The sequence below is a fragment of the Ostrinia furnacalis genome, unplaced genomic scaffold (assembly GCF_004193835.3).
Source record: "Ostrinia furnacalis isolate ACB-3 unplaced genomic scaffold, ASM419383v2 OfSCF5240, whole genome shotgun sequence".
Classification (NCBI taxonomy): Eukaryota; Metazoa; Arthropoda; class Insecta; order Lepidoptera; family Crambidae; genus Ostrinia; species Ostrinia furnacalis.
In genome coordinates this window covers 1-11349 of record NW_021135479.1, presented here as the reverse complement: position 1 = coordinate 11349, position 11349 = coordinate 1, and the positions used below count along the sequence as shown (strand labels likewise).

Sequence of the window (11349 nt, the reverse complement as noted above, 5' to 3'; positions counted from 1 at the left end):
CAATAATACTGTAAAGTTACATCAAAATCCGTTCTGTAGTTTTTGCGTGAAAGAGCAACAAAGATCCAGACATCCAGACATCCAAACTTTCGCATTTATAATATTATAGTTAGATAATTGTGTCAACCACTCAACTAAATACTACTTCCTTCTCGTGTATTTGTTTGCAAACTATTACTATAATAACGTACTAAATATAAATAAGTATACGTGAATATCTGTTATTGTCTTTCTTGCATAGTATTAAGAGTAACATTTTTCTATCATAACGAAATAAACGCAACACATGACAAGACAACCCTAGCGCGACGGCCGAGCGTGCGAGCGAGAGAGGTATGCAAAGCGAGGAGTACATACATGAGTTTACCTTCTGTTATAATAATATTTTGTGCTCGAAGTAAACAAAGGGGCGCGTCGTGTTACAATTTACAAATTATTGTATTGTGAAAATAAGCTTTTGCTTTTTATTTACATCTTTACAACCAGTTATTTTTTTTAAATAAATATTTTTCATGATTTTACCCTATTAATAATACTTACATACGATAATTCGTAAAATTATTTAGAAAAGCGGGCCTAAAAAGGCCAAATCGCGCAACATTGCTAAAAGGAATTCATTTCCAGAATTCGTAGCAGATCATAAGCAATTCCTCTAATTTTCATAAAATGGTCTTACATTTTGGCAGAATTGCCGCAATTCAATTCATAAGCAGATTCATATTTGGCGTCTATGTTGCCACATGTGAATAAAAAAAACCGTACTTTTACCGGTTATCATTTCTTTGAATTTTGCGCCTTTTAAAATTTAAATCTTGAACAATTAGCTCATTACTTGTCTCAAATGACTATATTTAATCAATAAACATTAAAATATCTCTCTTTAAGGACAAAAAATGGAAGATTGAAAATGATTCAGAATTTTATTTTCGACTGGCAATAATTTAGTTGTCACATAAACCAACTCGAAAAGAAAAAATGTGAGCAAAAACTTTTAAAGTAAATTCAACCAAACACTTGAGTTTCAATCGATAAATCGTGGTTTTAATTGATTTGTACACTTGAAACCTTTTCTAGCGTTATTTTTTGGTATTGACATGGGAACAAACATCCACTTCATTTTATGGAGGGACTGTACAAAGTTTCGTTTGTGCTTTTTGTACAAATTCAGTGTGCCATATTACAAGAAAGTGAAACGCGCGATAAACACTGTTATAAAATAACATTTCTGAAGTAAATGTTAATAAGTATCAGTAATCAACGTGAGTTTAACGTTTTCTAACTGTGGATGTTCTTTAAAACTCATCATCAACATCAAGAACTTTGAGTAGAAGTAAGTGCTTGAATTATACATTTACTAAAATTAATATTACAACTATTTGCCCCTAACCCTATCCTCTGACCATAATTTTCTACAGTATATAAATTATATCTTGCAGTTATGGAGAAACGTTCCGCGAGAGTGTCCGAGGCACAGTGGATGATTTTAATTGACTACCTGGAAAGTAACCCCAACCTCGCTAGGGCTAGGGGTTATAACAATAGTGCCCAAAGAAGGGCCCTAGCATCCCGACTGTGGCAAGAGGTGGCCACTCTTCTAAATTCAGAAGGCTCGGGAACAACAAAGTCTCCGAAGGACTGGTCAATTGTAATATTAAAATTCTATTTTTGTCATTAATATTGATCTGAAATACTATTACCATACTATCCACATATTACTAATTTTACACCTCTTTTTTCCAGTATGTCAGCAACTACAAAAGCAAACTCAAAAAAATAGTTGCTAACATAAATGCAGATGCCACTGCCACAGGCGGAGGGCCTCCAGGAACAAGTACCTTGTCACACACTGACAGGCGTTTTCTGGCCTTAATGGGGCCGGGATTCGGCCAAACGGCTCCTCAGGTGATGGTTCAACCTTTTCCGGAGGAGGTAATGTTTTATTAACAGTGTGGTTTACAGTAATTAACAATTAAATTAAAAAATATAACTAATTATTTTAACTTACAGCAGCCATCCACTTCAAATAGTTCTACATCTCAGTTGGTTTTAGAAGAGATGGACTATGTTTCACAGTGAGTAGTATTTTGTATTTATTTATACAAGTTATACTTATATTAAAGAATAAGCAAGGAATATAAATTTAATGGTATGTTTTCAGGGGTGAACAAGAGACAGTTGAAATTGTAGTAGAGATAGCTGAGACTGAAGAAGCAACCGAGTCGGAAACAAGGCCAGCTGAGACTGACACAAGGCCAGCTGAGACGGAAACAAGGCCAGCTGAGACGGAAACAAGGCCAGCTGAGGTGGAAACAAGGCCAGCCGAGCCACTATTACCTCGTCGAAGCAGGCAACGACAAAGGCTGCGAAGTAAGTTTTTTTTACTGTTATTCATAATATTACTAATGGCAAATAAACCTGTGGCAAACTTGATAGAATACACAAACATAATCAATGATAAAACACTTTAATTAAAACTATTGATAATAATTAACATAATTTAGAAGTTGTTATATTAAATGAGGTAAATTAAATATGTATTTCATAATGCAAAAGAAAAAAAAAACAGTTACTCAATGGTTTTTTCAGAAATCACTTACAAAAGATTTCTAATTTTTAATAGCTTTAAGTGATGTATTTTGCTATTTCTCAATGCTAAAAATTTAATATGAATTTGTTTCAGCTCGTCCACTGGCTCCACTAGATGAGGCACGGAGAATACTGTCTCAAGTGGAGATGCAGCGTGCTGCTGCAGATGCTGCCAATGCACGAGCAAATGAAGGCATTGCTCTCAACTTAGGACGTCTTGCTAATGTAGCAGAGAATTTTCTGCAACATTTTATTTCGCAGATCAATAATTCTTCATAAGATAATCCTTTCATTTTGTACTAGCTTATGCCCGCGGCTTCACCCCCCTGAAATTTAGTTTGTCACAGATCGTCATAAATTATAGCTTATATGTTATTCTGGGTTATAAACAATAACACTGTATATTTTCATCAAAATCCATTCAGTAGTTTTTGCGTGAAAGAGTAACAAACATCCAAACTTTCGCATTTATAATATTAGTAAAATTAAATTTTATTATAATTCTGTAATGTTTTACAACTTTACTTTTTTTCTTAATTTTATAAAACTTGCTAGGGTACTTTTATTAGGTATTTAAATAAATCACAAATTAGTTGAAAGAGTAATATTATAGTTGTTCAACTTAAGTATTAAAAAAATATTTCTTAAGTTTTAGATTTTAATTTACAATTTAATAAATACTTTTTAAACTGTTTGCTTTTAGTTGTTATTTTGCTAGAAGTTTGTGTTGTGGAATGGTTTAGTAGTTGAATCATTTCAGCCACATAGGCTGAACGCCGGTCAACCGCCTGTGATATTATTTTGTTTTGCGAAATTGACGAAAATGAGTGAACAGAAAAAGTCGTATTATAATTGTTCGGTATTTGGTTGCTTAAACTCATAATTAAATACCGAATTTTCATTTTTTTAAATTACCAGTTGATTCGGGGAGGTAAGTAAGTTATTTATTTGAATTTCAATTGAAATTGAAAGCCAACTCAATTATTAGGAATATCGAATTGTTTTAGAGAGGTTTTAGGAATTATTGGATAACTAGCTTTTGCCCGCGGCTTCACCCGCGTGAAATTTAGTTTGTCACTGTCATAAATTATAGCCTATATGTTATTCAGGGTTATAAACAATAATACTGTAAAGTTACATCAAAATCCGTTCTGTAGTTTTTGCGTGAAAGAGCAACAAAGATCCAGACATCCAGACATCCAAACTTTCGCATTTATAATATTATAGTTAGATAATTGTGTCAACCACTCAACTAAATACTACTTCCTTCTCGTGTATTTGTTTGCAAACTATTACTATAATAACGTACTAAATATAAATAAGTATACGTGAATATCTGTTATTGTCTTTCTTCCATAATATTAAGAGTAACATTTTTCTATCATAACGAAATAAACGCAACACATGACAAGACAACCCTAGCGCGACGGCCGAGCGTGCGAGCGAGAGAGGTATGCAAAGCGAGGAGTACATACATGAGTTTACCTTCTGTTATAATAATATTTTGTGCTCGAAGTAAACAAAGGGGCGCGTCGTGTTACAATTTACAAATTATTGTATTGTGAAAATAAGCTTTTGCTTTTTATTTACATCTTTACAACCAGTTATTTTTTTTAAATAAATATTTTTCATGATTTTACCCTATTAATAATACTTACATACGATAATTCGTAAAATTATTTAGAAAAGCGGGCCTAAAAAGGCCAAATCGCGCAACATTGCTAAAAGGAATTCATTTCCAGAATTCGTAGCAGATCATAAGCAATTCCTCTAATTTTCATAAAATGGTCTTACATTTTGGCAGAATTGCCGCAATTCAATTCATAAGCAGATTCATATTTGGCGTCTATGTTGCCACATGTGAATAAAAAAAACCGTACTTTTACCGGTTATCATTTCTTTGAATTTTGCGCCTTTTAAAATTTAAATCTTGAACAATTAGCTCATTACTTGTCTCAAATGACTATATTTAATCAATAAACATTAAAATATCTCTCTTTAAGGACAAAAAATGGAAGATTGAAAATGATTCAGAATTTTATTTTCGACTGGCAATAATTTAGTTGTCACATAAACCAACTCGAAAAGAAAAAATGTGAGCAAAAACTTTTAAAGTAAATTCAACCAAACACTTGAGTTTCAATCGATAAATCGTGGTTTTAATTGATTTGTACACTTGAAACCTTTTCTAGCGTTATTTTTTGGTATTGACATGGGAACAAACATCCACTTCATTTTATGGAGGGACTGTACAAAGTTTCGTTTGTGCTTTTTGTACAAATTCAGTGTGCCATATTACAAGAAAGTGAAACGCGCGATAAACACTGTTATAAAATAACATTTCTGAAGTAAATGTTAATAAGTATCAGTAATCAACGTGAGTTTAACGTTTTCTAACTGTGGATGTTCTTTAAAACTCATCATCAACATCAAGAACTTTGAGTAGAAGTAAGTGCTTGAATTATACATTTACTAAAATTAATATTACAACTATTTGCCCCTAACCCTATCCTCTGACCATAATTTTCTACAGTATATAAATTATATCTTGCAGTTATGGAGAAACGTTCCGCGAGAGTGTCCGAGGCACAGTGGATGATTTTAATTGACTACCTGGAAAGTAACCCCAACCTCGCTAGGGCTAGGGGTTATAACAATAGTGCCCAAAGAAGGGCCCTAGCATCCCGACTGTGGCAAGAGGTGGCCACTCTTCTAAATTCAGAAGGCTCGGGAACAACAAAGTCTCCGAAGGACTGGTCAATTGTAATATTAAAATTCTATTTTTGTCATTAATATTGATCTGAAATACTATTACCATACTATCCACATATTACTAATTTTACACCTCTTTTTTCCAGTATGTCAGCAACTACAAAAGCAAACTCAAAAAAATAGTTGCTAACATAAATGCAGATGCCACTGCCACAGGCGGAGGGCCTCCAGGAACAAGTACCTTGTCACACACTGACAGGCGTTTTCTGGCCTTAATGGGGCCGGGATTCGGCCAAACGGCTCCTCAGGTGATGGTTCAACCTTTTCCGGAGGAGGTAATGTTTTATTAACAGTGTGGTTTACAGTAATTAACAATTAAATTAAAAAATATAACTAATTATTTTAACTTACAGCAGCCATCCACTTCGAATAGTTCTACATCTCAGTTGGTTTTAGAAGAGATGGACTATGTTTCACAGTGAGTAGTATTTTGTATTTATTTATACAAGTTATACTTATATTAAAGAATAAGCAAGGAATATAAATTTAATGGTATGTTTTCAGGGGTGAACAAGAGACAGTTGAAATTGTAGTAGAGATAGCTGAGACTGAAGAAGCAACCGAGTCGGAAACAAGGCCAGCTGAGACTGACACAAGGCCAGCTGAGACGGAAACAAGGCCAGCTGAGACGGAAACAAGGCCAGCTGAGGTGGAAACAAGGCCAGCCGAGCCACTATTACCTCGTCGAAGCAGGCAACGACAAAGGCTGCGAAGTAAGTTTTTTTTACTGTTATTCATAATATTACTAATGGCAAATAAACCTGTGGCAAACTTGATAGAATACACAAACATAATCAATGATAAAACACTTTAATTAAAACTATTGATAATAATTAACATAATTTAGAAGTTGTTATATTAAATGAGGTAAATTAAATATGTATTTCATAATGCAAAAGAAAAAAAAACAGTTACTCAATGGTTTTTTCAGAAATCACTTACAAAAGATTTCTAATTTTTAATAGCTTTAAGTGATGTATTTTGCTATTTCTCAATGCTAAAAATTTAATATGAATTTGTTTCAGCTCGTCCACTGGCTCCACTAGATGAGGCACGGAGAATACTGTCTCAAGTGGAGATGCAGCGTGCTGCTGCAGATGCTGCCAATGCACGAGCAAATGAAGGCATTGCTCTCAACTTAGGACGTCTTGCTAATGTAGCAGAGAATTTTCTGCAACATTTTATTTCGCAGATCAATAATTCTTCATAAGATAATCCTTTCATTTTGTACTAGCTTATGCCCGCGGCTTCACCCCCCTGAAATTTAGTTTGTCACAGATCGTCATAAATTATAGCTTATATGTTATTCTGGGTTATAAACAATAACACTGTATATTTTCATCAAAATCCATTCAGTAGTTTTTGCGTGAAAGAGTAACAAACATCCAAACTTTCGCATTTATAATATTAGTAAAATTAAATTTTATTATAATTCTGTAATGTTTTACAACTTTACTTTTTTTCTTAATTTTATAAAACTTGCTAGGGTACTTTTATTAGGTATTTAAATAAATCACAAATTAGTTGAAAGAGTAATATTATAGTTGTTCAACTTAAGTATTAAAAAAATATTTCTTAAGTTTTAGATTTTAATTTACAATTTAATAAATACTTTTTAAACTGTTTGCTTTTAGTTGTTATTTTGCTAGAAGTTTGTGTTGTGGAATGGTTTAGTAGTTGAATCATTTCAGCCACATAGGCTGAACATAGACTTTGCCCAATGATATTCACATCAACCGGTTGATAGCGGCTTCCTGCTACCTTTATGAGGTCGTCGGTCCATCATGTGGGAATAAAAAAAAGACGAAGTAAAATCCAATCCACAATTTTATTTTAGTTATACACATTCATAGACTATTAAAAAATAAAATTAAATAAAATGTATTTATTTCAGGCATAGCCCATAAAAGTGTTAGTAACAAAGGTCTTATAAACTATGATTAGTAAATCACACAATAACCTATACATAATTATAGCCCCACCAGTTAAACAATGTAAGTTCACTTTAGGTTACAAAACTATTAAAAAAAAAAAGATTTTAAACGTCGCGTTAAGACCCGTGTCTTAAGTACTATATGAGTAAAAAAATGAGGTCATGATGATCGCGCTGACCAAAGTCTTTCTACGAGCACAGAATACATAATAGTAGCAACAGAAATTGCACTCCTTTGTGTAGGATCAGATGCCGACATTTTAACGGTAATAATAAAAAATTATAATAAAAATAAACTTTTTTAAAAACAAGCTTTTATTCTGAATTTCGAAAGTTTGTATCGCGCATGGAATTTATTCCTCTTTTTCTCTGTTTGCGCTACAAGCTTTCGAAATTCAGAATAAAAGCTTGTTTTTAAAAAAGTTTATTTTTATTATAATTTTATTTTACACTTTTTAGTTATATCTTAATCTCAGGACCCTGGACGTTATCTAACACTAAAGTGCTCGAAAAGACAAATCCAACGAACCCAAACTCGATGAGTTTCCGCCGTTTTGTTTAGGAGTTCCTATGGCCACCTCCCGACTCCATCATCAGACCAGCTCAATGGTACCATAATATTGCATTGTCATCGGACTTACAAACCAACCTTGTGTTGGGTCTAATTCTCGTCACTACACTGCACAACTTAAAATAATTACGTTTTTTGTCGGTAAAAACGTCCTGGTGACGTCACTTAAGCATTTTTCTTATACTGCGTGCGGTCGTTGCGCGTGCGCACAAAGGAATGAGACCGCTCGGACACCGAGCCCACAGCGTGGTAGGGGTGGGGTTGCCCGCTCTTTTGTTTTTTACTACTACTACCACAGAATACATAATAGTAGCAACAGAAATTGCACTCCTTTGTGTAGGATCAGATGCCGACATTTTAACGGTAATAATAATAATGCAAAATATCCAACGCACATGGTGCATTCGAAATTGCACCTTACACTACGCTCACAAGACCGCAATTTTTTTGTGTTCAGAATTGATCTACCTCACAGCTCAAGCGTCAGGGTTGAATAAGCAAATTAAAATAAATAAAAACTTAATTTTAAGAAGCATTTATTGTATTTACGATTGGTAAACTTTAATCTAGTGGTGTTTTTATAATCGTACCATCTCTAAAGTACCTATTAATAAACTTCAGTGTTGCGATAATTCGAAATTGGACACACAGTTTTAAAAGGTGTAGTGTCGGAAAATAGACACGGTGAAGTAAAGTTAATGTTTTTATTAGCTAAATAATTTTTTTGCTACAGTTTTTTGTCATAAGTAGGTATTTCAAAATTATTTAAAGTGTAGTTTTTTTTAATTATTTAAATTACTACAGTTAATTATTATTCCTAAATATTACGATTTTCCATTAAAGAAGAATAAAGTGCTGTTGGAACAATAAACCTTGATTGCGACGATAATCGACCGAGCGTGTATAGAAATACGCGTGTGCTCACAGGCGCGTCACGGCGCGTGGCGGCCTTGACTGATTTGCAACTTGAAGTTGTCGCGCGCTGTAGGTAATTATCTCGGCCGGCATATGCGAGTGACTGACGGAGGCCTGCTACGAGTGCATTCCTCTCCGATTCCCCAGCAGCTAATGGGTTGTTTCTTCTTGTGGTACTTTCCACATGTGTATGTGACATAATCTGTAACATAATTTTGTTTTGGTAATTATATCTTACTAAAATTATACCTATTAAAATAGTGAAATGAATACAAATTAATATTAATAATATTTTCTGGGAAAACTTGCTAACAGAAAGGAAGTTTTAAGAATAAATAAATGTAGTACATAATTAAAATGTAGGTACATGTAAGATGTAACTTATAAAAAAAGTAGCTTGTTGTAACGCACCCACCTGTCGAGTTATTTCACGTTGCTCCTCTTGTGGCGATAAAGGCGAAAAGGGCAACCTAGTTGCATTACAAATGTTGTGTAAAACTACACACGAATTTGTAATTAACCCAGCTGTTATAGGGTGGTAATGTAATTTTCTATCAACTAATAGACATCGCCAGCGCGATTTGAGAACCCCTATACATCTCTCTACAGTATTCCGAGTCCGACAATGCAGCTCGGTGTAGTACTCTTGCGGAGAGTCAGGTTCGGTATTTATTATCGGAGTCATTAGGGTCGGTCGAAGGGGATAGCCTGAATCACCTGAAAGGATTTTCATTAACATAGGTTGTACTAAATAAAAGCTAACTCAATAATATTTGGGTGTACCAAATATTGTGTAGATGTAGATACATACCTAAAAACCACAACGTTTCATTTTGATCCCGATGAAGTTGTTCCAAGTGGTTTTTAAGTGGGTGGTGATTCCAAATAAACGCGTCATGGCTTGCGCCCCCATGGCTTGCATCTATACTTAGAATATTTAAATCGGAATCACATATCTAAAACAAATATTTTTAACAAGTTAGTAATTTGAATTAATAGTCAATGGTAGGCACAATTAAATGATGATTAGATATATTCTGAAATTATGACAATAAATTATATGTCTATTAACAATTAATAAAGCAAATAGGTACTTACTATTTGAGCATTTAAGGAGTGATACCTCTTCCTATTAAAATACCTCTCCTCAAATTCTGCAGGCTTAGTAATAGCGATGTGAGTGCCATCTATACATCCCACAACTCCCGGAAACCCAAACTTCTCGTAGAACCTGGAAAATATCATGTTATAATGTAGATAGAGTAATGTGTTCAGAGTTAGAGAAAATCACTTAGAACTTGTTTTTGTAACTACTGACTGACAACATTGATTTTACCCGTTTTTTATAATATTCCGTTCTTCCCGAGTTTGTGGGAAATTAATGTATTTCCGCCGAAAATGATTATTATTTATAGCTTGCGTCACAGCCCTCACGCAGTTAGATACACTAACTTGGTGCATTCTGTGGTGCGCACTTGCTCCTATAAAGCGTTGGTACGAACCAGACGCGTAAAAGCTTAGTGCACTTAGTACCTTAAACAAAAATAAAAGGATTAAACTAACAATAAATCCTTGAAGGATGGTTATAGCAAGGAATCGTACCTACATCTCCCTTTTTTCTAAAATTTTAATTATTAAGGGGTACTTACTTTGGAGACAGTACTCATTCCTCCACGTCGAGATGGTAAATACGGTTCCAGCTCTTGTATGAGGTCCAGACACACACTTTTATTTAGGCGAAACAACCCGACGAACTCGGGCTCCGGTATCTCGAAGGCTATTTCCATGTTCCGAAGAGCCATACTTCGCCGACGATGTAAAATAGCCTCCGTAACACGGGCATGCTCCAAAAAGTTTTCATAAAGGCCTAAATCTGCCATAATTAAATTATTTATATAAATTCCGAAGAAGCTGAATTGTTAGATGTTGCTCTCGAGTAACTTCTTATGATTCTGCTAATTGACATATTAGCAATTCCTATTTTGTGGACCATTTTACGATTTCTCATACAAAACTGTCAAATGAATGAATTGCTGAATATGAATTGTATCCGAATCATAATATGAATTGCCGACAAGTGGCCATTTTGTGTTTTTAAATCTGAATCATATTATGAATCTAATGAGAATCAGTTACCAACTGCGGGCCTAAAAAGGCCGCTTTGAGCAATTCTCATTAATGGAAGATTTAGGCCTTTATGTAAACTTTTGGGAGCATGCCCGTATTATGGAAAGTGTTTTACATCGTCTAGGCTAGTATGGGGTGTTTGCAAAGGGTGCTTTTGACTTAGAATTGAGTAATATAATTAGAAATAGAAATGCATTATAAAACTTCAAAATATTTGTCGAAAAATGTGTACCTATACCTCAATCGATTCTTACAAGTATTAGGTAGGTACCTATCTAATTTAAATCTTATAGTAAATAACTATCAAGGTATGAGTCCACGATTTAGGGGGAGGGTTGAGGAGGGTAGGGAGAGGGTAGCTATTTAAAAGCAAAAAATTGAACCAACTCCAAAAAACCTACACTAAAAGGTAGAAAAATAATTACTAATTACTTATTTATTAGGA

At 34.1% G+C, this 11349-nt stretch overlaps 3 protein-coding genes across 5 annotated transcripts; 2 read left to right on the top strand and 1 right to left on the bottom strand.

Moving 5' to 3' along the window:
- The first annotated feature begins 998 nt into the window (after nucleotides 1-998).
- LOC114360902 (uncharacterized) lies at nucleotides 999-2965 on the top strand. Of its 2 annotated transcripts, none has more exons than XM_028315764.1 (6): nucleotides 999-1330; nucleotides 1437-1645; nucleotides 1741-1929; nucleotides 2011-2072; nucleotides 2159-2367; nucleotides 2681-2965. In XM_028315764.1, exons 2-6 carry the CDS (start codon nucleotides 1439-1441, stop codon nucleotides 2863-2865), a joined length of 852 nt encoding a protein of 283 aa, XP_028171565.1. In that variant the 5' UTR covers nucleotides 999-1330; nucleotides 1437-1438; the 3' UTR covers nucleotides 2866-2965. The 2 variants fall into 2 exon arrangements, with proteins under 2 accessions (XP_028171565.1, XP_028171564.1); XM_028315763.1 differs by having other exon boundaries at nucleotides 2008-2072.
- Nucleotides 2966-4702: 1737 nt separating this feature from the next.
- Nucleotides 4703-6668, top strand: LOC114360901 (uncharacterized). Of its 2 annotated transcripts, none has more exons than XM_028315762.1 (6): nucleotides 4703-5034; nucleotides 5141-5349; nucleotides 5445-5633; nucleotides 5715-5776; nucleotides 5863-6071; nucleotides 6384-6668. In XM_028315762.1, exons 2-6 carry the CDS (start codon nucleotides 5143-5145, stop codon nucleotides 6566-6568), a joined length of 852 nt encoding a protein of 283 aa, XP_028171563.1. In that variant the 5' UTR covers nucleotides 4703-5034; nucleotides 5141-5142; the 3' UTR covers nucleotides 6569-6668. The 2 variants fall into 2 exon arrangements, with proteins under 2 accessions (XP_028171563.1, XP_028171562.1); XM_028315761.1 differs by having other exon boundaries at nucleotides 5712-5776.
- Nucleotides 6608-10878, bottom strand: LOC114360900 (putative nuclease HARBI1). The gene is made up of 7 exons (XM_028315759.1): nucleotides 10427-10878; nucleotides 10114-10310; nucleotides 9876-10008; nucleotides 9589-9733; nucleotides 9193-9494; nucleotides 8886-8979; nucleotides 6608-6615 (listed from the first exon to the last, which is right to left on the bottom strand). The coding sequence occupies exons 1-7, from the start codon at nucleotides 10655-10657 to the stop codon at nucleotides 6608-6610; spliced, it is 1110 nt and encodes a 369-aa protein (XP_028171560.1). The 5' UTR covers nucleotides 10658-10878.
- Nucleotides 10879-11349: the final 471 nt, after the last annotated feature.

Coding starts and splice junctions, on each gene's coding strand:
- LOC114360900 (XM_028315759.1), bottom strand. CDS start 10,657: ATGGCAGATTTAGGCCTTTATGAAAACTTTTTGGAGCATGCCCGTGTT. Junction 10,311..10,426: donor GAATGAGTACTGTCTCCAAA/GTAAGTACCCCT, acceptor TTTTTGTTTAAG/GTACTAAGTGCACTAAGCTT. Junction 9,734..9,875: donor ACTCCTTAAATGCTCAAATA/GTAAGTACCTAT, acceptor TATTTGTTTTAG/ATATGTGATTCCGATTTAAA.
- LOC114360902 (XM_028315763.1), top strand. CDS start 1,439: ATGGAGAAACGTTCCGCGAGAGTGTCCGAGGCACAGTGGATGATTTTA. Junction 1,930..2,007: donor TTCAACCTTTTCCGGAGGAG/GTAATGTTTTAT, acceptor TTTAACTTACAG/CAGCCATCCACTTCAAATAG. Junction 2,368..2,680: donor GCAACGACAAAGGCTGCGAA/GTAAGTTTTTTT, acceptor AATTTGTTTCAG/CTCGTCCACTGGCTCCACTA.
- LOC114360901 (XM_028315761.1), top strand. CDS start 5,143: ATGGAGAAACGTTCCGCGAGAGTGTCCGAGGCACAGTGGATGATTTTA. Junction 5,350..5,444: donor CTCCGAAGGACTGGTCAATT/GTAATATTAAAA, acceptor TCTTTTTTCCAG/TATGTCAGCAACTACAAAAG. Junction 6,072..6,383: donor GCAACGACAAAGGCTGCGAA/GTAAGTTTTTTT, acceptor AATTTGTTTCAG/CTCGTCCACTGGCTCCACTA.